Raw genomic sequence first — 20,494 nt, 5'->3', positions numbered from 1 at the left:
ACAGTGAAAGAACAGGTATTGAAACTTAGAACAGGCGAGGACAGGTATACAGAGAATGACAGAGAGGTTTGTGAGGAACTCAACAAGAGGTTCCAGGAGGTCTTCACAATAGAACAGGGTGAGGTCACTGTGCTAGGAGAAAGGGAGATAAACCAGGCGGCCTTGGAGGAGTTTGAAATTACGAGAGAGGAGGTCAAGAGACACCTGCTGGATCTGGATGTTAGAAAGGCTGTTGGTCCAGATGGGATCTCACCATGGGTACTGAAAGAGAGTGCAGAGGCACTTTGCTTGCCACTCTCCATAGTGTATAGTAAGTCACTAGAGACGGGAGACCTACCAGAAATATGGAAGACGGCGAATGTGGTCCCAATATACAAAAAGGGCGACAGACATGAGGCACTGAACTACAGGCCAGTGTCCTTGACTTGTATACCATGCAAGGTGATGGAGAAGATCGTGAGAAAAAACCTGGTAACACATCTGGAGAGAACCCGCCAAACACACATCAAAACTACGACGTTGGTACAACGTTCGAACAAGTTTTAACACCTCCTAACCAGTTATAACAACCAATATAGCAAGTTGAAACAACGTTCTAATACGTCATAAACACGTTAAGCCAAGATGTAACAACTTTATTACAAGTTGTAACAAGCGGAAAATAGAGACAGTTACGGTTTGTTTCCAGGGAAGGGACTTCGTGACAAATCGCCAACATGGGTTCAGGGAGGGTAAATCTTGCCTTACAGGCTTGATAGAATTCTACGATCAGGTGACACAGATTAAGCAAGAAAGAGAGGGCTGGGCGGACTGCATTTTCTTGGATTGTCGGAAAGCCTTTGACACAGTACCGCATAAGAGGCTGGTACATAAGCTGGAGAGACAGGCAGGTGTAGCTGGTAAGGTGCTCCAGTGGATAAGGAAGTATCTAAGCAATAGGAAGCAGAGAGTTACGGTGAGGGGTGAGACCTCCGATTGGCGTGAAGTCACCAGTGGAGTCCCACAGGGCTCTGTACTCGGTCCTATCTTGTTTCTGATATATGTAAATGATCTCCCGGAGGGTATCGATTCATTTCTTTCAATGTTTGCGGACGATGCTAAAATTATGAGAAGGATTAAAACAGAAGAGGACTGTTTGAGGCTTCAAGAAGACCTAGACAAGCTGAAGGAATGGTCGAACAAATGGTTGTTAGAGTTTAACCCAACCAAATGTAATGTAATGAAGATAGGTGTAGGGAGCAGGAGGCCAGATACAGGGTATCATCTGGGAGAGGAAATTTTTCAGAAGTCAGAGAAGGAAAAAGACTTGGGGGTTCATATCACGCCAGACCTGTCTCCTGCCGCACATATCAAGCGGATGACATCAGCGGCATATGCCAGGCTGGCCAACATACGAACGGCATTCAGAAACTTGTGTAAAGAATCATTCAGAACTTTGTATACCACATATGTCAGGCCAATCCTGGAGTATGCAGCCCCAGCATGGAGTCCATATCTAGTCAAGGATAAGACTAAACTGGAAAAGGTTCAAAGGTTTGCCACCAGACTAGTACCCGAGCTGAGAGGTATGAGCTACAAGGAGAGACTACGGGAATTAATCCTCACTTCGCTGGAAGACAGAAGAGTTAGGGGGGACATGATCACCATATTCAAGATTCTGAAGGGAATTGATAGGGTAGATAAAGACAGTCTATTTAACACAAGGGGAACACGCACAAGGGACACAGGTGGAAACTGAGTGCCCAAATGAGCCACAGAGATATTAGAAAGAACTTTTTTAGTGTCAGAGTGGTTGACAAATGGAATGCATTAGGGGGTGATATGGTGGAGGCTGACTCCATACACAGTTTCAAGTGTAGATATGACAGAGCCCGATAGGCTCAGGAATCTGTACACCTGAAAAAAGGTGAAAAAAGTGACAAGAAGGTGACACCCCTAGGGTCAACACTTGCAGCAGAGGAGCTCCAGCATATTTCAACAATCCTAAGTATTGTAGTACAGGTTGATGGTAGTGAGTGGTGTCCCACAGAACATAAAGGTATAGTGCTCTTGAAAAATAGGTGAGATAACAGGAAAGTGCTAAGGGAAGTGAAGAATCGGATGAGAAAAAGTTGCCCTTGTGTTTACAGTGCAGAGAAGAACATTCAAGATGGCCACTGGCAAGGGGAAAAACAAAACAGAGCTTGATTTTGAGGGATTCAATGAAGAAAGCATTGATATTAGTAGTCTACATAACAAGTTGGTAAATTTAGATACTATAGTGAACTCTCATGTAGAAATAATTAGTAAATTGAAAGAAAGTAATGACCATTTGAATAGCAAAGTTTTATGTCTTGAGGGTTTAGTGAAAGACTTGCGCAAGGATAAGAATCAATTGGAAACAAATTGCAAAGCCATGGAAGAAGAAAACAAACTCTTAAAAATAGCTTTGGAAGAAGTTAAAGTAAATTTAAACATAAATGACTACAATAGGTTAGGCAAGGAAATTCAACAGGAGAAACAGCTTTTGTCAGCACAGATGGAGGAAGTTACACAGGGAATAGAACAGTGCAAGAAAGATATGCAACTCACTTATGCACAAGTGGCCAAGGAGAAGGAAAAAATAGAAGAAGCAGTAAAGGAAGTCAAACACTGCAGCAACCAAGATAAAACAAACATTAGGCTAGAAGTGAGGAAAGAATTGGCATCTAACCCGAAGTTGGTGCAAAACACAGTTGATCGGAGTAAGTCCCTGATCATTTTTGGCTGCAAAGAAAAGGCGATAACATCTAGGTCAGAAAGAGCTGTAGAAGAAGCTAAAGTAGTAGATAAAATTGTTGGCCTCGTGGAAGGTCTTACAAACAGAGAGAATGTGTGCGACTACAGGAGAATAGGCAGGTACGTAAAAGGGAAAGATCGACCTTTGAGGATCACCCTAAACGGTGCCAAACAGATGGAAGAAGTACTAAGGAATGCTAGAAAATTGCAAAGGGATGAGGATGGGAAAGGGTGGTCGTTAAGACGAGATCTTTCAAAAGAAGATAGAGAGAAGCTGAAACTGAACCTCGCCGAGGCAAAACATTTAAATGAGAGCAGGAATGAAGAAGAAATAAATTCTTTTTTCTACAAAGTGATAGGGGTAGGCAAACCAGTAAAGTGGTACATAAAGGCAAACCAACAAAATCAATAGAGAGAGGGGGAGTGAAGAATAAGGAGAGGGGGAACAAGTTCCTGAAGATTGCATACACCAACATAGATGGAGTGAGATCGAAGATACTGGAGTTAAGTGATGTAATACAGCTGCAGACACCAGACATTGTTGCACTCACGGAGACAAAACTTGAAGATGTAATTTTAAATGAGGTCATATTCCCAAGGGGCTACTCAATTTGGAGACGGGACAGAAAAATTAGGAAAGGCGGTGGTGTTGCTGTGCTGGTAAAAGAACACCTAAAGGTGAAGGAAATAATGACTGCCAATCCACAAGAAGTTGACATAATAGCACTAGAGATCTGCTATGAGGATGATAAACTAATGATGATAAATGCATATAGTCCACCGCCAAGCAGCACATGGTCAAAGGAGGCGCTAGATAGTAAACGTGAAGGTCTTATAACAATAATGAGAGAGATTATAGCGAGAGCGGATAACGATAGATCACGACTGTTGATAGTCGGTGACTTCAACTTGAAATCCATAGACTGGGAAGCATATGAAGCTAAAACAGAAGATTTTTGGACCTGTAAATTTGTAGACCTCATCCTGGAAACATTCTTGTATCAACATGTTAAACAAGCTACGAGGATGAGGGAAGGGGACGTTCCCTCCATGCTAGATTTGATATTTACCAGGAAGGAGGAAGAGATATTTGACATTCAGTACCTTCCTCCCTTGGGTAAAAGTGACCATGTCTTTTTGGGAATAAAGTATGCAATGCGTTATAAGCTGGAAGAAAATAAGGAGGTTGAAGCAGTTGAAAAACCAGACTTCAGGAGAGGACATTATGGTGACCTTAGAAATTTTTTTAGTGAGTATAATTGGACAGACTTGATGCTAGGCAAGGAAGTGAATGAGATGTATGGCAAGTTTTGTGAAATATATGATAGAGGCACAAAAAAATTTATACCAAAACAGAGATGCAGGACCAGAAAACAGGATTGGTTCGACAGAAATTGTGAGAGGGCAAGAGACCAAAAGACACAAAAATGGAATCAGTATAGGAAGAGGCCAAACCCCCAAACATACCAGCGATACAAAGATGCGAGAAACAATTATACAGCAGTAAGGAGAGAGGCAGAAAGAAATTTTGAAAAAGGGATAGCAGATAAATGTAAAACAGAACCGGGCCTATTCTACAAATTCATAAACAACAAATTGCAGGTAAAGGATAATATCCAGAGGTTGGAAATGGGAAACAGATTCACGGAAAATGAAAAGGAAATGTGTGAAACATTAAATGAAAAGTTCCAAAGTGTGTTTGTACAAAATGAAATCTTCAGAGAACCAGACACAATAAGAATTCCAGAGAACAACATAGAGCGGATAGAGGTGTCTAGAGATGAAGTGGAAAATATGCTAAAGGAGCTCGGGAGGAACAAAGCAGCTGGCCCAGATGGCGTTTCACCATGGGTTCTGAGAGAATGTGCATCTGAGCTCAGCATTCCACTTCACCTGATCTTTCAGGCATCCCTGTGTACAGGAATCGTAGCAGACGTGTGGAAACAGGCTAACATAGTTCCAATCTACAAAAGTGGCAGCAGGGAAGACCCCCTCAATTATAGACCTGTATCATTGACAAGTGTAATAGTGAAATTATTGGAAAAGCTAATCAAAACTAAATGGGTAGAACACCTGGAGAGAAATGATATAATATCAGACAGACAGTATGGTTTTCGATCAGGAAGATCCTGTGTATCGAATTTACTCGGTTTCTATGATCGGGCCACAGAGATATTACAGGAAAGAGATGGCTGGGTTGACTGCATCTATCTGGACCTAAAAAAGGCTTTCGACAGAGTTCCACATAAGAGGTTGTTCTGGAAACTGGAAAATATTGGAGGGGTGACAGGTAAGCTTCTATCATGGATGAAAAATTTTCTGACTGATAGAAAAATGAGGGCAGTAATCAGAGGCAATGTATCGGAATGGAGAAATGTCACAAGTGGAGTACCACAGGGTTCAGTTCTTGCACCAGTGATGTTTATTGTGTACATAAATGATCTACCAGTTGGTATACAGAATTATATGAACATGTTTGCTGATGATGCTAAGATAATAGGAAGGATAAGAAATTTAGATGATTGTCATGCCCTTCAAGAAGACCTGGACAAAATAAGTATATGGAGCACCACTTGGCAAATGGAATTTAATGTTAATAAATGTCATGTTATGGAATGTGGAATAGGAGAACATAGACCCCACACAACCTATATATTATGTGAGAAATCTTTAAAGAATTCTGATAAAGAAAGAGATCTAGGAGTGGTTCTAGATAGAAAACTATCACCTGAGGACCACATTAAGAATATTGTGCAAGGAGCCTATGCAATGCTTTCTAACTTCAGAATTGCATTTAAATACATGGATGGCGATATACTAAAGAAATTGTTCATGACTTTTGTTAGGCCAAAGCTAGAATATGCAGCTGTTGTGTGGTGCCCATATCTTAAGAAGCACATCAACAAACTGGAAAAGGTGCAAAGACATGCTACTAAGTGGCTCCCAGAACTGAAGGGCAAGAGCTACGAGGAGAGGTTAGAAGCATTAAATATGCCAAAACTAGAAGACAGAAGAAAAAGAGGTGATATGATCACTACGTACAAAATAGTAACAGGAATTGATAAAATCGACAGGGAAGACTTCCTGAGACCTGGAACTTCAAGAACAAGAGGCCATAGATTTAAACTAGCTAAACACAGATGCCGAAGAAATATAAGAAAATTCACCTTCGCAAATAGAGTGGTAGACGGTTGGAACAAGTTAAGTGAGAAGGTGGTGGAGGCCAAGACCGTCAGTAGTTTCAAAGCGTTATATGACAAAGAGTGCTGGGAAGACGGGACACCACGAGCGTAGCTCTCATCCTGTAACTACACTTAGGTAATTACCTGTTGATTGACGGTTGAGAGGCGGGACCAAAGAGCCAGAGCTCAACCCCCGCTAACACAACTAGGTGAGTACAACTAGGTGACTAGGTGAGTACACTAGACTTGTTATTTACAAACAATAATGAACTAATCAGAGACATCACAATCTCAGATACTTCATACTCAGACCATAAGGTCATTGAAGTGCGAACTAGCATAAATAATGGTAGTAGGTCTAAGAGACCCAACAAGCGAGAAGGAATATTTAATCAATTCAATTTCAACAATAAGAGGATTGACTGGGAAAAAATAAATGTAGACCTTGCAACCATTCACTGGGAGACAGTCTTAAGTGACAAAACTCCCACACAGGGAATAGTTCAACTGACAGCTGAAGCTTACAAGGTCTGCTTGAAGCACATGCCTGTGAGGAGTGGCAGAAAGAGGACCACTCTAGAAAGAGAACGCAGACAACTGTACAGGAAAAGGAAAAAATAACGGAAATGCTTCGGCAGACACAACTATCACAAGCAAGGAAAATAAGCATAAGCAGGGAGATCGAAGAAATAGAACAAATGTTGAAGCGATCATATGAGTCTGAGGAAATGGAATTGGAACAGAAAGCTATACAAGAGATAAGGAAAAATCCGAAATATTTTTTCACGTACGCAAAATCAAAATAAAAAACCTCGACCAGTATTGGACCGTTAATTACAAATGAAGATACGTACACAGGACAACAAAGAGATTAGTGAAATTCTAAGAAGCCAGTATGAGACTATGTTTAGCACACCAATAAACAACATGAAAGTTGATGACCCAGACAGCTTCTTTATGAATGACATTCAAGCTGCAGATAATATAATGGATATTACCACAAACTCGGAAGACTTTGAAAGAGAAATTGACAATATGCCTATGCACTCAGTTCCTGGGCCTGACTCATGGAATTCAATATTCATAAAGAAATGTAAAGTACCAGTAGCGAGAGCACTCGGCGTAATATGGAGAAAGAGCCTGGATACAGGGGAGATACCAGCAGCACTTAAATCTGCAGATATAGCTCCATTGCACAAGGGGGGGAGTAAAGCCTTGGCAAAAAATTATAGGGCAGTTGCACTAACATCACACATAATAAAAGTGTTTGAAAGAGTGATTAGGAATCAAATTTCTAGTTTTATGGAAAACAATGAATTGCACAATCCAAGACAACATGGATTTAGAGCGGGAAGATCCTGTTTGTCACAGTTACTCAACTACTATGACAAAATCACAGAAGCCCTAGAAGAAAAACAAAATGCAGATGTTATATACACAGACTTTGCAAAGACATTCGACAAATGTGACCATGGGGTGATAGCTCACAAAATGAGGTCAATGGGAATAACTGGAAAAGTAGGACGCTGGATACTCAATTTCCTTTCGAACAGAACACAAAGAGTAACAGTCAATCAGATAAAATCGAGTCCAAGCGATATTAAAAGCTCTGTACCTCAAGGTACAGTCCTTGCACCGCTACTGTTCCTTATTCTCATATTTGATATAGACAAAAATACACGTCACAGCTTCGTGTCGTCCTTTGCAGATGACACAAAAATCAGCATGAAAATTACCTCTGCTGAATACATGGAAAAACTACAAGCAGATGTCAACAAAGTTTTCGATTGGGCAGCAGAAAATAACATGTTTAACAGTGATAAATTTCAGGTACTCAGGTATGGCAAAAATGAGGATCTGAAACATAATACAGGGTACAAAACACAATCGAATCTTCCCATAGTAGAAAAATAGCATGTCAAGGATTTGGGAATAATAATGTCCGACGATCTAACGTTTAAGGAGCATAACCAAGCAAATATCGCGTCAGCCAGAAAAATGATCGGATGGATTACGAGAACTTTAAAATCCAGGGATCCCATCACAATGGTTGTACTCTTCAAGTCACTTGTGTTGTCCCGTCTCGAGTACTGCTCAGTACTCACTTCCCCCTTCAGAGCAGGAGAGATTGCTGAAATAGAGGGAATACAGAGAACATACAGCATGCATAGACGAGATAAAACACCTAAATTATTGGGATCGTCTCAAAGCTCTCCAAATGCACTCTCTAGAAAGGAGACGAGAGAGATACCAAATAATATACACATGGAAAATACTGGAGGGCCAGGTCCCAAATCTACACAGTAAAATAACAACGTACTGGAGTGAACGATATGGAAGAAAATGCAAGATTGAACCAGTGAAGAGCAGAGGTGCCATAGGCACAATCAGAGAGCACTGTATGAACGTCAGAGGTCCGCGGTTGTTCAACGTCCTCCCAGCTACTATAAGAAATATTGCCGGAACAACCGTGGACATCTTCAAGAGAAAACTGGACGGTTTTCTAAGAGAAGTTCCGGATCAGCCGGGCTGTGGTTGGTATGTGGCCCTGCGGGCCGCTCCAAGCAACAGCCTGGTGGACTAAACTCTCACAAGTCGAGCCTGGCCTCGGGCCGGGCTTGGGGAGTAGAAGAACTCCCAGAACCCCATCAAGCAGGTATCAAGCAGGGCTCCCTGAGATGGACCTCTTCGACAACCCTCCCTCTCTCCGGCCAGCAGTTTTTTACATCCAGCCTCTGAACTGGGGATAGATAGCAGGCATGGGGGGTCTGGGGATCCCCTTCTTCCTGCCTTCGATGGGGGAGCTGCGCAGACAGCAGCGCGGTGATGGTTGTGACGTTATGCTCATTTTAGTTTGGGGAGTTCTGTTCAACAGTTCAGCTTTCAGTAGCTTTTGCTCTATGCGAGGTTTCTATCCACGCTGAGCTGGCCTTAGGACACCTGCGTTATCATTTGACAGATGTACCACCCCAGTCAAACTCCCCACCTGATTTCAGTAGCATTTATTTTTTAATCAGATTTGGTTTGTTTTGGGGCGCCTATCTTTCTGGGAGCCTGACCCGATCGATGGCAGACATAGAATGCTTCCAACCACAAGGGGGTTTCTATAGGCCATTGCTCCTCGTGCCTCTCTGAGGGGGGCCAGGTTCTGGCTCATGGTCTCCGGTAGGCAGAACTCCATTCGCTTTGACTGATGTCACAGTCTAATACATTCCTATCAGCCCAGATAGTTCCGGGGAGCCTCCGGGTCTCACCCAGAAAATGGCGTTTCATTACATTCAACGCTGGTTTTTTGTAATGACTGGTATATAAAGTTTAGCTTTTGTGGTTGTTTACTCAGTTTACCCATGCCCCCTAACCCTGACCCGGATCCTGCGCTTCTTTAATTAATGTGCTGTGTTCCCTTTTCACCTTTGTTTCATTGTTGTTCTCTGTTGCTGTCCTTTCTCTTTTTGTCGATGTCTATTCTTCAATGGAACATTCGTGGTTATTACGCCAATTTCCTTGAACTCCAACTTCTGATTTCACAGTTTTCGCCCCTTTGTGTCTGTCTCAAGGAGCTGATGCTTGGTGCTCGTCCTGGTCGCTTCCGTGGCTACTCCTTTCTTCCCCCCCCCCCCCCCCCCCAAACAGGCTCCTAACTCTTCTGCTCTTTTGATTTGCTCTGATGTTCCCTTTGCCCCCCTACTTTTTCCATCGCCTCTCCATTGTTCTGCTGCCTGTATCTTTGTGAGGAAATGGTACACAGTTTGTTCCATTTATCTTCCCCCGAGTGTCCTGCTTTCTCTTCTCAATCTTAACCCTTAAACTGCGCATGGCATATATATATGCCCTGAGTAACATGTCCCACGGTGCGCATGGCATGTATATACGCCATAGGGTGCCAGGCCCGATTCAAATGACCCGCGGCTACACGGGGTTCACATTAGCTTCCTCAGGGCTCTTGTAAACAGACGCCATTTTTTTTTTATTCATGGGCAATATTCTCAGGTGTGAGAGGCACAGTACTGTTGGAGCAACCAAGGCTGGCGCACGCAGCATGAGCGAACAGCATTGCTGTTCAGCTTGTGACCACAGCATCGCCGAAAAATGTCAAAATAAATATATAATTGTTATTATTTAGCGATGACAATATTACAGATGACCCCTGACTGTGATATAAATAACCAGGGTTGTGATACTAGCAGGATTGTTGTAATAATTAGCGCTGTGGGAGGAGTGATGCCTGGTTGGTTGATACCTGGTTGATGGGGTTCTGGGAGTTCTTCTACTCCCCAAGCCCGGCCCGAGGCCAGGCTCGACTTGTGAGAGTTTGGTCCACCAGGCTGTAGCTTGGAGCGCCCCGCAGGGCCACGTACCCACCACAGCCCGGCTGATCCGGAACTTCTCTTAGAAAACCGTCCAGTTTTCTCTTGAAGATGTCCACGGTTGTTCCGGCAATATTTCTTATGCTCGCTGGGAGGACGTTGAACAACCGCGGACCCCTGATGTTTATGATGCTGAGAGACGGAGGGAGACAGCATCGTTTACTGACTGTGTAGCCACCTGTTATTGTTTACATTCACCATACCAGCTCAGTGGTTCTCTATGGTGAACACAAATGTAGATACTTATATATAATGTGTGTATTAGTGTAATAACAGCAAAAGGATTATGCTGGGAGGAACCATTTGGGTGACGGAGGTGACGTCGTCTGCACGATTTGTCTAGCTGTTTAGAGGGTAGCCACTATGCTTTTTGGGCGCACTACAAGCTTAGGTGTACAGTTACGGTGCATAAAACATGTAGGTACTTATATATAATATGTGTATATAGGGTAATAACACTGCAAACAGTATTGTTGAGGGAGAAAGTTTAGTGCGTGTGACCTTGAATGAGTGAGGGAGCCGCCAGCTGTGTATAGCGACGACTCTTAGTGCCTGAACTAACTATATCAGCTTAGCTGTACAGTTGTGGTGAACAAAATATATACATACTTATATATAATGTCTGTATATAGTGTAATAACACCACAAATGGTATTGTTGGGGAAGAAAGTTTAGTGCGTGTGTTGGAGTGGCAGCGAGTGGCTGGCTGGTGTGTGGCGGTAACTCTTCGTTGCTTTTCGACTCTCAATACCAACTTAGTGGTTCGTTATGGTGACCAAAACATGCAGATACTTATATATAACCTGTGTATAGCGTGTAATAGCAGCAAAACTATTTGTTTATTGTTTTATAAACAAAATAATTGAATCACTAATATGCACACCATACTTTTGAGTATAGCAATTATTCACCACTTTTATTATATAAATATATTACAATACACACTATTGAATAATATTACTGCAAAAAAACTAAGAAAAAATCAATTGGAGACATTGAAACAATTAGGTAATAATATCTTTGTGGCAACTCCCACCTGTCAGCGCGGGTGACGCTGATCGGCTCTGACGACCGCTCTGTCAACGCCCACTTTTTGCCAGACTTCCTCGGTCAATTGCGCCCAAAATATGTCGTCACCTACGATTTTTTTTTTATTTTTCCCGTGCTCAGGGGACACAAATTAACGTGTTTAGAAGACGAAAAAAAAATTTGAATTTTTTTCTTGCGCACAGGGGTGTAAATGTCCCCAGGACCCCTGAGCAGTGTAAGGGTTAAACACCTACTGGACTCCTTGCCGGAGCCTATGTTCCTGCTAGGTGATTTAAATTGTCGTCATACCGGGGAGCCGGTCGGCCAAGCGGACAGCACACTGAACTTGTGATCCTGTGGTCCTGGGGTCGATCCCAGGCGCCGGCAAGAAACAATGGGCGGAGTTTCTTTCACCCTATGCCCCTGTTACCTAGCAGTAAAATAGGTACCTGGGTGTTAGTCAGCTGTCACGGGCTGCTTCCTGGGGGTGGAGGCCTGGTCAAGGACCGGGCCGCGGGGACACTAAAGCCCCGAAATCATCTCAAGATACCCCCCAAAAAAAAAAAAATGTCATACCCTTTGGGGTGATGTTCTGACAAACACCCAGGGTCGCCTTCTTGAACCGTTCATCCTCTCATCTTCCCTCTCTCTTCTGAATTCTAGTGAGCCCACTCATTTGGACTCTCGGACTCGCACCCTTTCCTGTCTTGATCTTTCTCTCTGCTCGTCGTCTCTTTATTTGGATTTCATGTGGTGAGTTCTTAATGACCTCCATGGCGGTAACCATTTCCCTATCCTTCTTACCTTTTTCTCTGTTCACCCTCCCCTCTCCTTTCCTAGGTGGCAGTTTGCTAAGGCAGACTGGAACCTATTTACCCTCAGTGCTTCTCTCTCTGACCTCTCCCTTCTGCCTCTTCCTCTTGCTCTCCACCTTTTTCATGACACCATCTTCGACGCTGCCCTCCGCTCTATTCCTCGCTATTCCTCTCGGGGACCATGGAAGTGCGTTCCCTGGTGGAATGCAGACTATGCTCGGGGTGTCCACTGTAAGCGTGCAGCCTGGAAGAGACACCGCCGCTGGCAGATGGCCGATTCTTTCCTTTTGTTTCAGAAGGCGAGTGCGGTGGCCCGTAGGGCCATCTGTATGGCTAAAAGGGAATGTTGGATGTCATATGTTTTCACCATTATGTCCAAAACTCCTCTGCTGCAGATCTGAAAGCGTATCCGCAAGATAGCGGATAAATTCATTCACGATGTCTCGCCGGTCCTTCACCTCCGTGGTACTCTTGTGGCGGACCCGTTGAAAGTTTGAACCCCAGTTTGGTCACTAACGAACTGGGTTCCCATTTTTCTTCTGTTAGCTCTGGTTCTCATCTTCCTCAATCTTTCCTTCTTCGTTAACCTGTCCTTGAATCTCGTCCTTTGGATTTCTGCACTCATCTCCGACTTCCCTATAATGATCTCTTCTCTCTCTCTGAACTTCGGTCTGCCCTAGCCCTCTGCGGTTCTATGGCGGCGGGCTCCGATGGCACTCATTGAGAGCCTTTGCCATCTCCTTCTGTGCACGTCTCGGTATTTACTGAGTCTGTATAATTGGATCTGGGAATCGTCGTCAGTCCCTGAGGACTGGCTCGATGTCGTTGTCCTCCCCGTTCGCAAACCAGGGTAATACTCTGGGGACTTACCCTAAGGACTTTCGCCCTATTGCCGTCACAAGTTGTGTCTGCAAACTCTTTGAACGTATGGTTAACATTCGTCTGATGTGGTTCTTGGAACACTTTCACCACCTCTCCCCTCCTCAATTTGGTTTCCGCAAGTGCCGCAGCACAACGGATGTCCTGGTGAACTTGGAGGTTTATATTCGTACTGCCTTTGCTACAAAGACCTCTGTTGTTGCCGTCCTTTTTGACCTGGAAAAGGCTTACGACACCACTTGGTGATATCATATTCTGTCCCAACTTCATTCTTTTGGCCTTCGTGGTAATCTCCCTCTCTTTCTCCAAAGCTTCCTTTCGGATGATGCTTGGTATTGCTCTCTCTCTGCCTCTTCAGCAATACGAAGGTGTGCCCCAGGGTAGTGTTCTGAGCACTACTCTTTTTCTGTTTGCCCTCAATGGTCTTCTTTCCTTTCTTCCTTCTGGCGTCTTCTCCGCTCTCTATGTCGACGATCTTACCCTTTGCTGTCGGGGTGATGATTCGCCTCTCCTTCAATGCCGGCTTCAACTTGCAATTGATGCCGTGTCGTCTTGGGCCACCAATCATGGCTTCAGGTTCTCTACGTCTAAGACTTGTGCTTTGACTTACTCGGAAGCGTGTCGTTCTTCGTCATTCTTTGTCGCTTTATGGTCACCTCATTGTGTACAAGGATTCCGCCAAGCTTTTGGGGTTGATTTTTGACACTCGTTTGTCTTGGTCGCCCGATATCTCTTACCTCCGAGTTGAATGCTCTAAGGCCCTTACCCTTCTTCAGGTGTTGTCCCATTCTTCTTGGGGAGCATCACTCTTCTCGCTTTACATTCCTCTCTCGTCCTGTCTAAACTCGATTATGGTTGCCCTGCTTACTCGTCTGCTTCTCCTTCTACTCTTTGCCGTCATGATGCTTTGCACCATACTGGGTTGCGCCTCAGTTCTGGTGCCTTTAGTTCGACTCCCGTCCTCAGCTTGTATGTTGACACTGGCTTCCTATCTCTCCAGGACTGCCGTGATCGCTACTGTCTTCGCTATCTTGCACGGTCCTTGCAACATCCTTCCTCTTACCTCTGTCGTGCTTTAGCTTTTACCCCTCCTGTGGTTCCTGTTCCTCTTCACCACCTCCCTCTTTCTGTCCGGTTATCTCGCTTACAGGATTCTCTTTTGGTTCATATTTCTAATATTTCTCCTCGTGTTGTTCCTTCTTTGCCCCGTGGAGAGTCCCCCTTCCGCAGTTTTGTACTTCCTTAACCTGCATCACTAAAGCTTTTATCCCTCCTACAGTTCTGAAATGCCTTTTCCTTGAGCACTTTTCTTCACACTCCCGCTCCGTTTCCATCTTAACTGGTGGATCCAAGTCAGCGGACAGTGTGGGCTACTCTGTTGTTTTTCCTGACAGCACTTATTTGTGTCACTTACCTCCGGAAACTAGCATCTTCACAGCGGAACTTTATGCCATTCTCTCTGCCTTCATCTCCTGCTTTCTCATTGTCAATCTTCGTTTGTAGTTGTCGTCGACTCTTGTAGTGCCCTCATGGCTCTCGGGTCCTTTAATCCGGTTCATCCAGTGGTTGTCGAGATAGAGCATTGGCAGTTTCTTATTCACAGTAAATTTAAGTCGGTTGAGTTTGCTGGGTTCCCAGCCATATTGGCGTCTTTTAAATGAGTGTTTGGATGCTGCCGCTATAGGGAAGCTGGCCGCTCTTGTCCCATCTCTTGTAAAAGTATTCCTTAGTCTGACTTTTACCCAGTTATTCATTCCTCCATCCTTACCAGGTTTGTTGGTCTTGTGTTACTGATAACAAACTGCGTACTCTTAAGAGTTGTGTGTCTTCATGGCCGTCCTCCTACCACCGTAACCGGGAATAGGAAACGGATCTGGCGAGGTTGCGTATTGGCCATACTCGCTTAACTCAGGGTCACTTAATGGAGCGCCACCCTGCTCCTTATTGTCCAAGTTGCAATGTTCTTCTTACAGTCGTGCATATCCTTGTTGAAAGTCCTGACTTCCGGGATGAGCGTGTGTCTTGTTTTCCGACTGTCCCACGTGGTCGCTTGTCCCTCGATAGTATTCTTGATGAATTGGATACTTTTAATATCGTTCGCCTTATGCGTTTCTGTTCTCGTATTGGCATCCTTGGTGATAATTAGCACCCTCTGATTATTCCACACATTTGATGGTGCTACATAACCTTCCCGGTTTGATGCCTTCTTTTGATAATTAATTACTTACTTTTTGTGGTTGTTAATGTAATGTTTCTCTTAGCTAAAATGCCAGTTTGTTTTATTTGTGTTCATTTTTATGTTTTATTTGTGTTTGAGAGTATGTATTAGTAAATGAGAGTGATTTTGTGTGTAAAAATTATCCCGCGCATTTTCTTGAGAGGAGCGTTCCTGCACTCCACATGAGAGAGAGGGCTGAGACTCCACACACACAGGTTGTGTGGTGTGTGCTCGTGAGCTACTTTCCTCACTGTGTGAGGTTATTGACCTCCATTTATTTCCAAGTGAAGAGAACTGTATTCGTTAATCCGGTGAGTGAGATTTTTCCTTGTGTGTATTAACCCTTTTAATGTGGTTAAATAAATGTAATGCATGCACTTTGGTTGTTTCTTGAGTCCCAACAAGATAAAAATATGGTGCCGGTCCCACGTGGTCATTCTTGTGTTTGAAGTGTGTGTAAATGCCCATTGGTTCTACATCCCTAGTTTAAAGTTACGTACCTATACTCTAAATAAGATGGTAAGGACGGGTTTCGTGAGTTCGTACTCTAGGGTATGGCTTACATGCTTCGTGACCTTACATTTTAACTTCTTAAATTGATAAATACATGATTGGTGTTTTTTCTTTGTGTGATAATTATATTTTATGATAATTAGTGAATACAAACACAAAATACTTAATTGTATGACATATAAAAACAGGAAAGGAAATGACAGGCTTTTGTCAAGCCCACCAGAGCTCTGGCACCTATAAAATTTGCACTGAACCCCTGCTTCTACTCCCCCTTCCAATTATGAAATGCCTTTTCCTTTAACATTTTTCTTTGCAATCACACTACAGTATTACCCTATTCACAGATGGGTCTAAGTCTAATGGTGTTGGTTACTCTGTAGTCTTTCCTGACCAAACCTTTCTGTACCGCCTGCCTCCGGAAGCTAGTATCTTCACAGCTCAACTATATGCAATTTTGTATGCTCTTCATCAACTGCTTTTCCACCATCAGTGCTCCTTTGTTATTGTGTTTGACTCTCGGCGTTCTCATGGCTCTGGAGTCATTTAATTCTATGCATCTTGTGGTGGTAGAAATTTAATATTGGCGATTTCTATCTCTAGCAGATTTCAGGCAGTTGAGTGTTGCTGTGTTCCTAGTCATATTGACATTATCTTAAATGACCATGTGAATGCTGCTGCTAAGGAGTCTGTCTGCACTTGTCCTATTTCCCCAAAAGACATTCTTTACTCAGATTTGTGCTGTCATTTATTCATTGATCTGAGACTGTGGGCAGGGTCATTAGTTTTGCAATACAGGTAACAAACTGCATGCTCTTAAGTTAGGGTAGCGTGTCCCCTTGGCTTTCCTGATGCCACCGTAATCATCGGTGGGAAAGGGCTCTGGCGAAGTTACATATTGGCCATGCGCACTTAACACACTGGCACTTAATGGGATGCTGCTCTGCTCCTTATTGCCTTGCTTCTCTAAGTCATGCACATTTAGAATGTCCTGATTTTCAGGATGTTTGTGTGTCTTGCTTCCCAATTGTCCCTCATGGTCATTTCTGTCTCAGTAGAATCCTTAGTTCATCCGATAAATTTGATATTGCTCACCTCATGTGCTTTTGTTCTCACATTGGCATCATCAGTGACATTAATGCATTTTGAATATCCAGCGACACTGATGGTGCTACATAGTCTTCCCGGCTTGGTGCCTGCTTTTGATAATTACTTTACCTTCACCTGCCTTACACAAGTGCACCCCATCCCTTGCATTCATTGCATTATGTCCGTAGAAGCTCATCGTGTTCCTGATGACTAATATTGCACTTGGCCTCCAATATTTGTCTAGTCTGTAATTGACAAGTGGGTCTAGATGTCAAGTGCAGGGCTAGTAGAATGGGTCAAGATGGGAGGTGTGGTGATAGTAGAGTGAGACTTTGGTCAGGTATTATGTGCATGAAGAAGAAATGGAGTGCTACTGTCAGTGCCTCAGTTTGTGTAAACTGAGTCAAATAAAACCAAGACAATACAGCACAAATGAGAAACTGATATCCAAGAATTCCATGAAACTCAAATAACTAGGATGAATTTAAAAGATATATTAGCTTTAAGGTTCTGGATACACAGTACCCCACTGTATTAGGTAGTGTTGCATAAATACATTTAATAATTTGGCCTAGTAATTAATGTTTTTTTAAATTTTATGGTATTTAAGATATACCATCTGTTACCAGAATGATGCTATGAGCTATAGCATCATGAGCTATGAGCCTTGCTAATGTTCTTTATTTTTTTAATACCATTTGTATTTTTTAACCGTTTTCTGCATCATTTGCAACCATACAACTGAAAAAATAGTCATACTCCTCAAAAATCACAAGGATCAAACAGTATTTATTGAGTAGATCACTATAAAATATTTAAAGTGTGAATATTGTCAGATTAGATCCATTAAATAAAAAAGAGGTGTTCCTTCACTTGTGCCATGGTAGTTGTTCATGGGGTTTATGTGGCCAGTTGGTCTGCAACTGTCTATATGGCACAAGTATACCTGAAATTGTTTAATATATCCTTGTAGTCTTTAGCTTGGTGCTGTCTTTTTATAATTACTTAATATACCACTCATATTTTGGCATCATATTTGTACAGGTGAACTCGTTGAAAAATTACAGAAGATCTTCCCGCACCTGGTAACTACAACCCTCCTGATGAATAAAGGTTGCAGCTGTAATACTAGTCAGTTCGTACATGGTAAAAGCCCTCCAGAAACTTCCTGTTATGTTGATAGCTGCTGTCAAAATACACTAAGTCCTCGTCCTCCTGCAAGTGAAGAATGTTGTCGGAACATTACAAGATCAACTCCTTGTGAATGTGAGAGTAGCTGTCAGAATAGAACTCCAAATAATGTTACTCAAGATTCGTCCGGCAGACTAACATTCCTTGGCCGTGTTGCATATATGCCCAGTGAGTCGGACATTAGAGATTATCATTTTATTTATCTTGGACCCAGTGGACCAACAGTGAACAGTCTATTGATGAGATTTTCTGAAAATACATTTTATTGTGTTAGTTCGGATGATGGATCAGTAGAAATCACCTCTGGTGTTCATATAGTCATGAAGCGCAGTGCTAATTTAGAAAAAGCTAAAGACGCTAAAATTATTGGAATATTAGTAGGTACTCTAGGAGTTGCTGACTGTCAACATGTAATATCAAAACTGAAAAGTATCATCAAAGCAGCAGGCAAGCGAAGTTATACCTTCATTGTTGGTAAACCTAACGAACCCAAATTAGCCAATATCTCCGAGGTAGACACCTTCGTGTACGTGGCATGCCCCGAGACGTCAATTATTGAACGCAACACAGATCCAGTACTTTATAAGAAGCTTATTACTCCTTGGGAGCTGGAAGTGGCATTACTGCCGAGGCAAGAGTGGAGTCTTGCCTTTGAGACAGATTTCAGGCAACTGCTTCCAGGAGGGTCACGGTACATTGAGGTCGCCAGTGAACCAAGAGAAGAGGAGGTTAATGTTTCCTTGATAACCTGCAAAACTCAGGCTCTGGGTGTCAGGTAAGAATCTGATGATTAGTAAATTTAGATATTTCTATCTTAACTTTATTCACTCGTATATAAATATATGGTGAATAAAAGAGAAAATATATTTTTCCTATTTTTGAACCATAATATAAATAATAATAATAATAATATTGCTATTATAATATTTTATAAGATATACAGAAGATTAAATTATTTATTTTATTTATTTAATTATATAAAAGAAGGTACATTGGGTTTGAGAGAGTACATAGCATTGATATTTTTACATTCTTGTAAAGCCACGAACACGCACAGCATTTTGGCCAGTCATGCCTGAAAATTAACTTGGCGGTTAATTAACTTAGCAGTTCATTAGCTTAATGGTTAATTAACTTAGTGGTTAATTAGTAAGTACAGTACTGGTAAGTGTATATATTTTAAAGTCACTAATTACACTCAGCTATTCGGGTATAACTTAAGATAATGAATCAAGACTTTCATTTTTGGGGTAATACTTGATACTACATAGGAGCCGGTGGCTGAGCGGACAGAACACTGGACGCGTGATCCTGTGGTCCCGGGTTCGATCTTGGGTGCTGGCGAGAAACAATGGTCAGAGTTTCTCACCCTGATGCCCCTGTTACCTAGCAGTAAATAGGTACCTGGGAATTAGTCAGCTGTCACGGGCAGTTTCCTGGGGGTGGAGGCCTGGTCGAAGACCAGGCCGCTGGGACACTAAGCCCCGAAATCATCTCAATATAACCTCAAGATAAGATACGTGAGAAATAAGCTTATATATATGAATGATTAAAGGATATGTAATAAATTATATAGTTAAGTTACATATTTGTGTTGTGCTATTCAACATGGAAATTTTGTACTTAATGTGGTATTTTGCCCAGCATAACAACACTGGTAATAGTTTGTATATTAATAGTGACATTTTTTATTTTCAGAGACACTAGAGATGTAGTATTAGACAGCAGTACAGGTGGTGTTGTGCTGCAAGACGGACACACAATTGCAGCCGTACATGTAGGTGGTGGAGGACAGGTCCTAAAGGGTCGAACATGGCAGGGTCTTGACCCAGCTCATCCCTCTTGTGGTGCTATTGATTCTGTAGCTGTGGGTCGTAGTGGTATAGCTTCTTTGTATAAGGATGAGAACCCTGTGAGTCAGTAAAACTGGCAGCTCATATATTACTGACATTACAACATATTCTTAATGTACAAAGACCCAGGCTGGGCTTGGGGGAGAAGAAAAACTTCCGGAACCCATTCTAGGTAAACTGCGGGTACCCGATGTGCTTGTGATGTGCTCAACATGTAATATTACACTCCACAGCCTCAGTGCAACATATTAAAGCACAGATCACTTAGAGGTTTGTAATACCTGTATTGGAAATATGAATATGAAACAGCTGACTTTTCCACAAAATAAAAAATGTTGTATAATAAATGAATTAAACCAAAAATAACTGCTTTTTCATATCTACAACATGATGCCACGGTCCCCAGTCTTGCACGTCTTTTTCATATTTTATGTTAAAATATTAATGTGAAAGTGTTTTCAATACCTGATGTTCCTACAGGTATAGAGATTTTTAATCCCAGTTACTCAATGAACTCAAATTACCTGGATAGTCAAATCTTAGGTAGACAATATTTATACTATAATTATAAATTACCACTAAAACTTCCTTTGTATAGAGGATT

At 42.5% G+C, this 20,494-nt stretch overlaps 1 protein-coding gene across 4 annotated transcripts in view; it reads left to right on the top strand.

The window, feature by feature from the left end:
* The window catches only part of LOC123751066 (2-(3-amino-3-carboxypropyl)histidine synthase subunit 2-like), a 79,703-nt gene extending 59,450 nt beyond the window's left edge, over positions 1–20,253 (top strand). For all 4 annotated transcript variants that reach the window (XM_069326289.1, XM_069326286.1, XM_069326287.1 and 1 more), the window contains 2 exons: positions 17,891–18,812; positions 19,736–20,253. In XM_069326289.1, coding sequence (XP_069182390.1) covers positions 17,891–18,812; positions 19,736–19,961 — 1,148 coding nt within the window. In that variant the 3' untranslated portion in view covers positions 19,962–20,253. The remainder of the gene's footprint in view (positions 1–17,890; positions 18,813–19,735) is intronic.
* The last annotated feature ends 241 nt before the right edge of the window (positions 20,254–20,494 follow it).

This window comes from Procambarus clarkii, chromosome 18 (genome assembly GCF_040958095.1).
Source record: "Procambarus clarkii isolate CNS0578487 chromosome 18, FALCON_Pclarkii_2.0, whole genome shotgun sequence".
Taxonomy (NCBI): domain Eukaryota; kingdom Metazoa; phylum Arthropoda; class Malacostraca; order Decapoda; family Cambaridae; genus Procambarus; species Procambarus clarkii.
The sequence above is the reverse complement of the archived record's forward strand: the minus strand, read 5'-3'. Positions and strand labels throughout refer to the sequence as shown.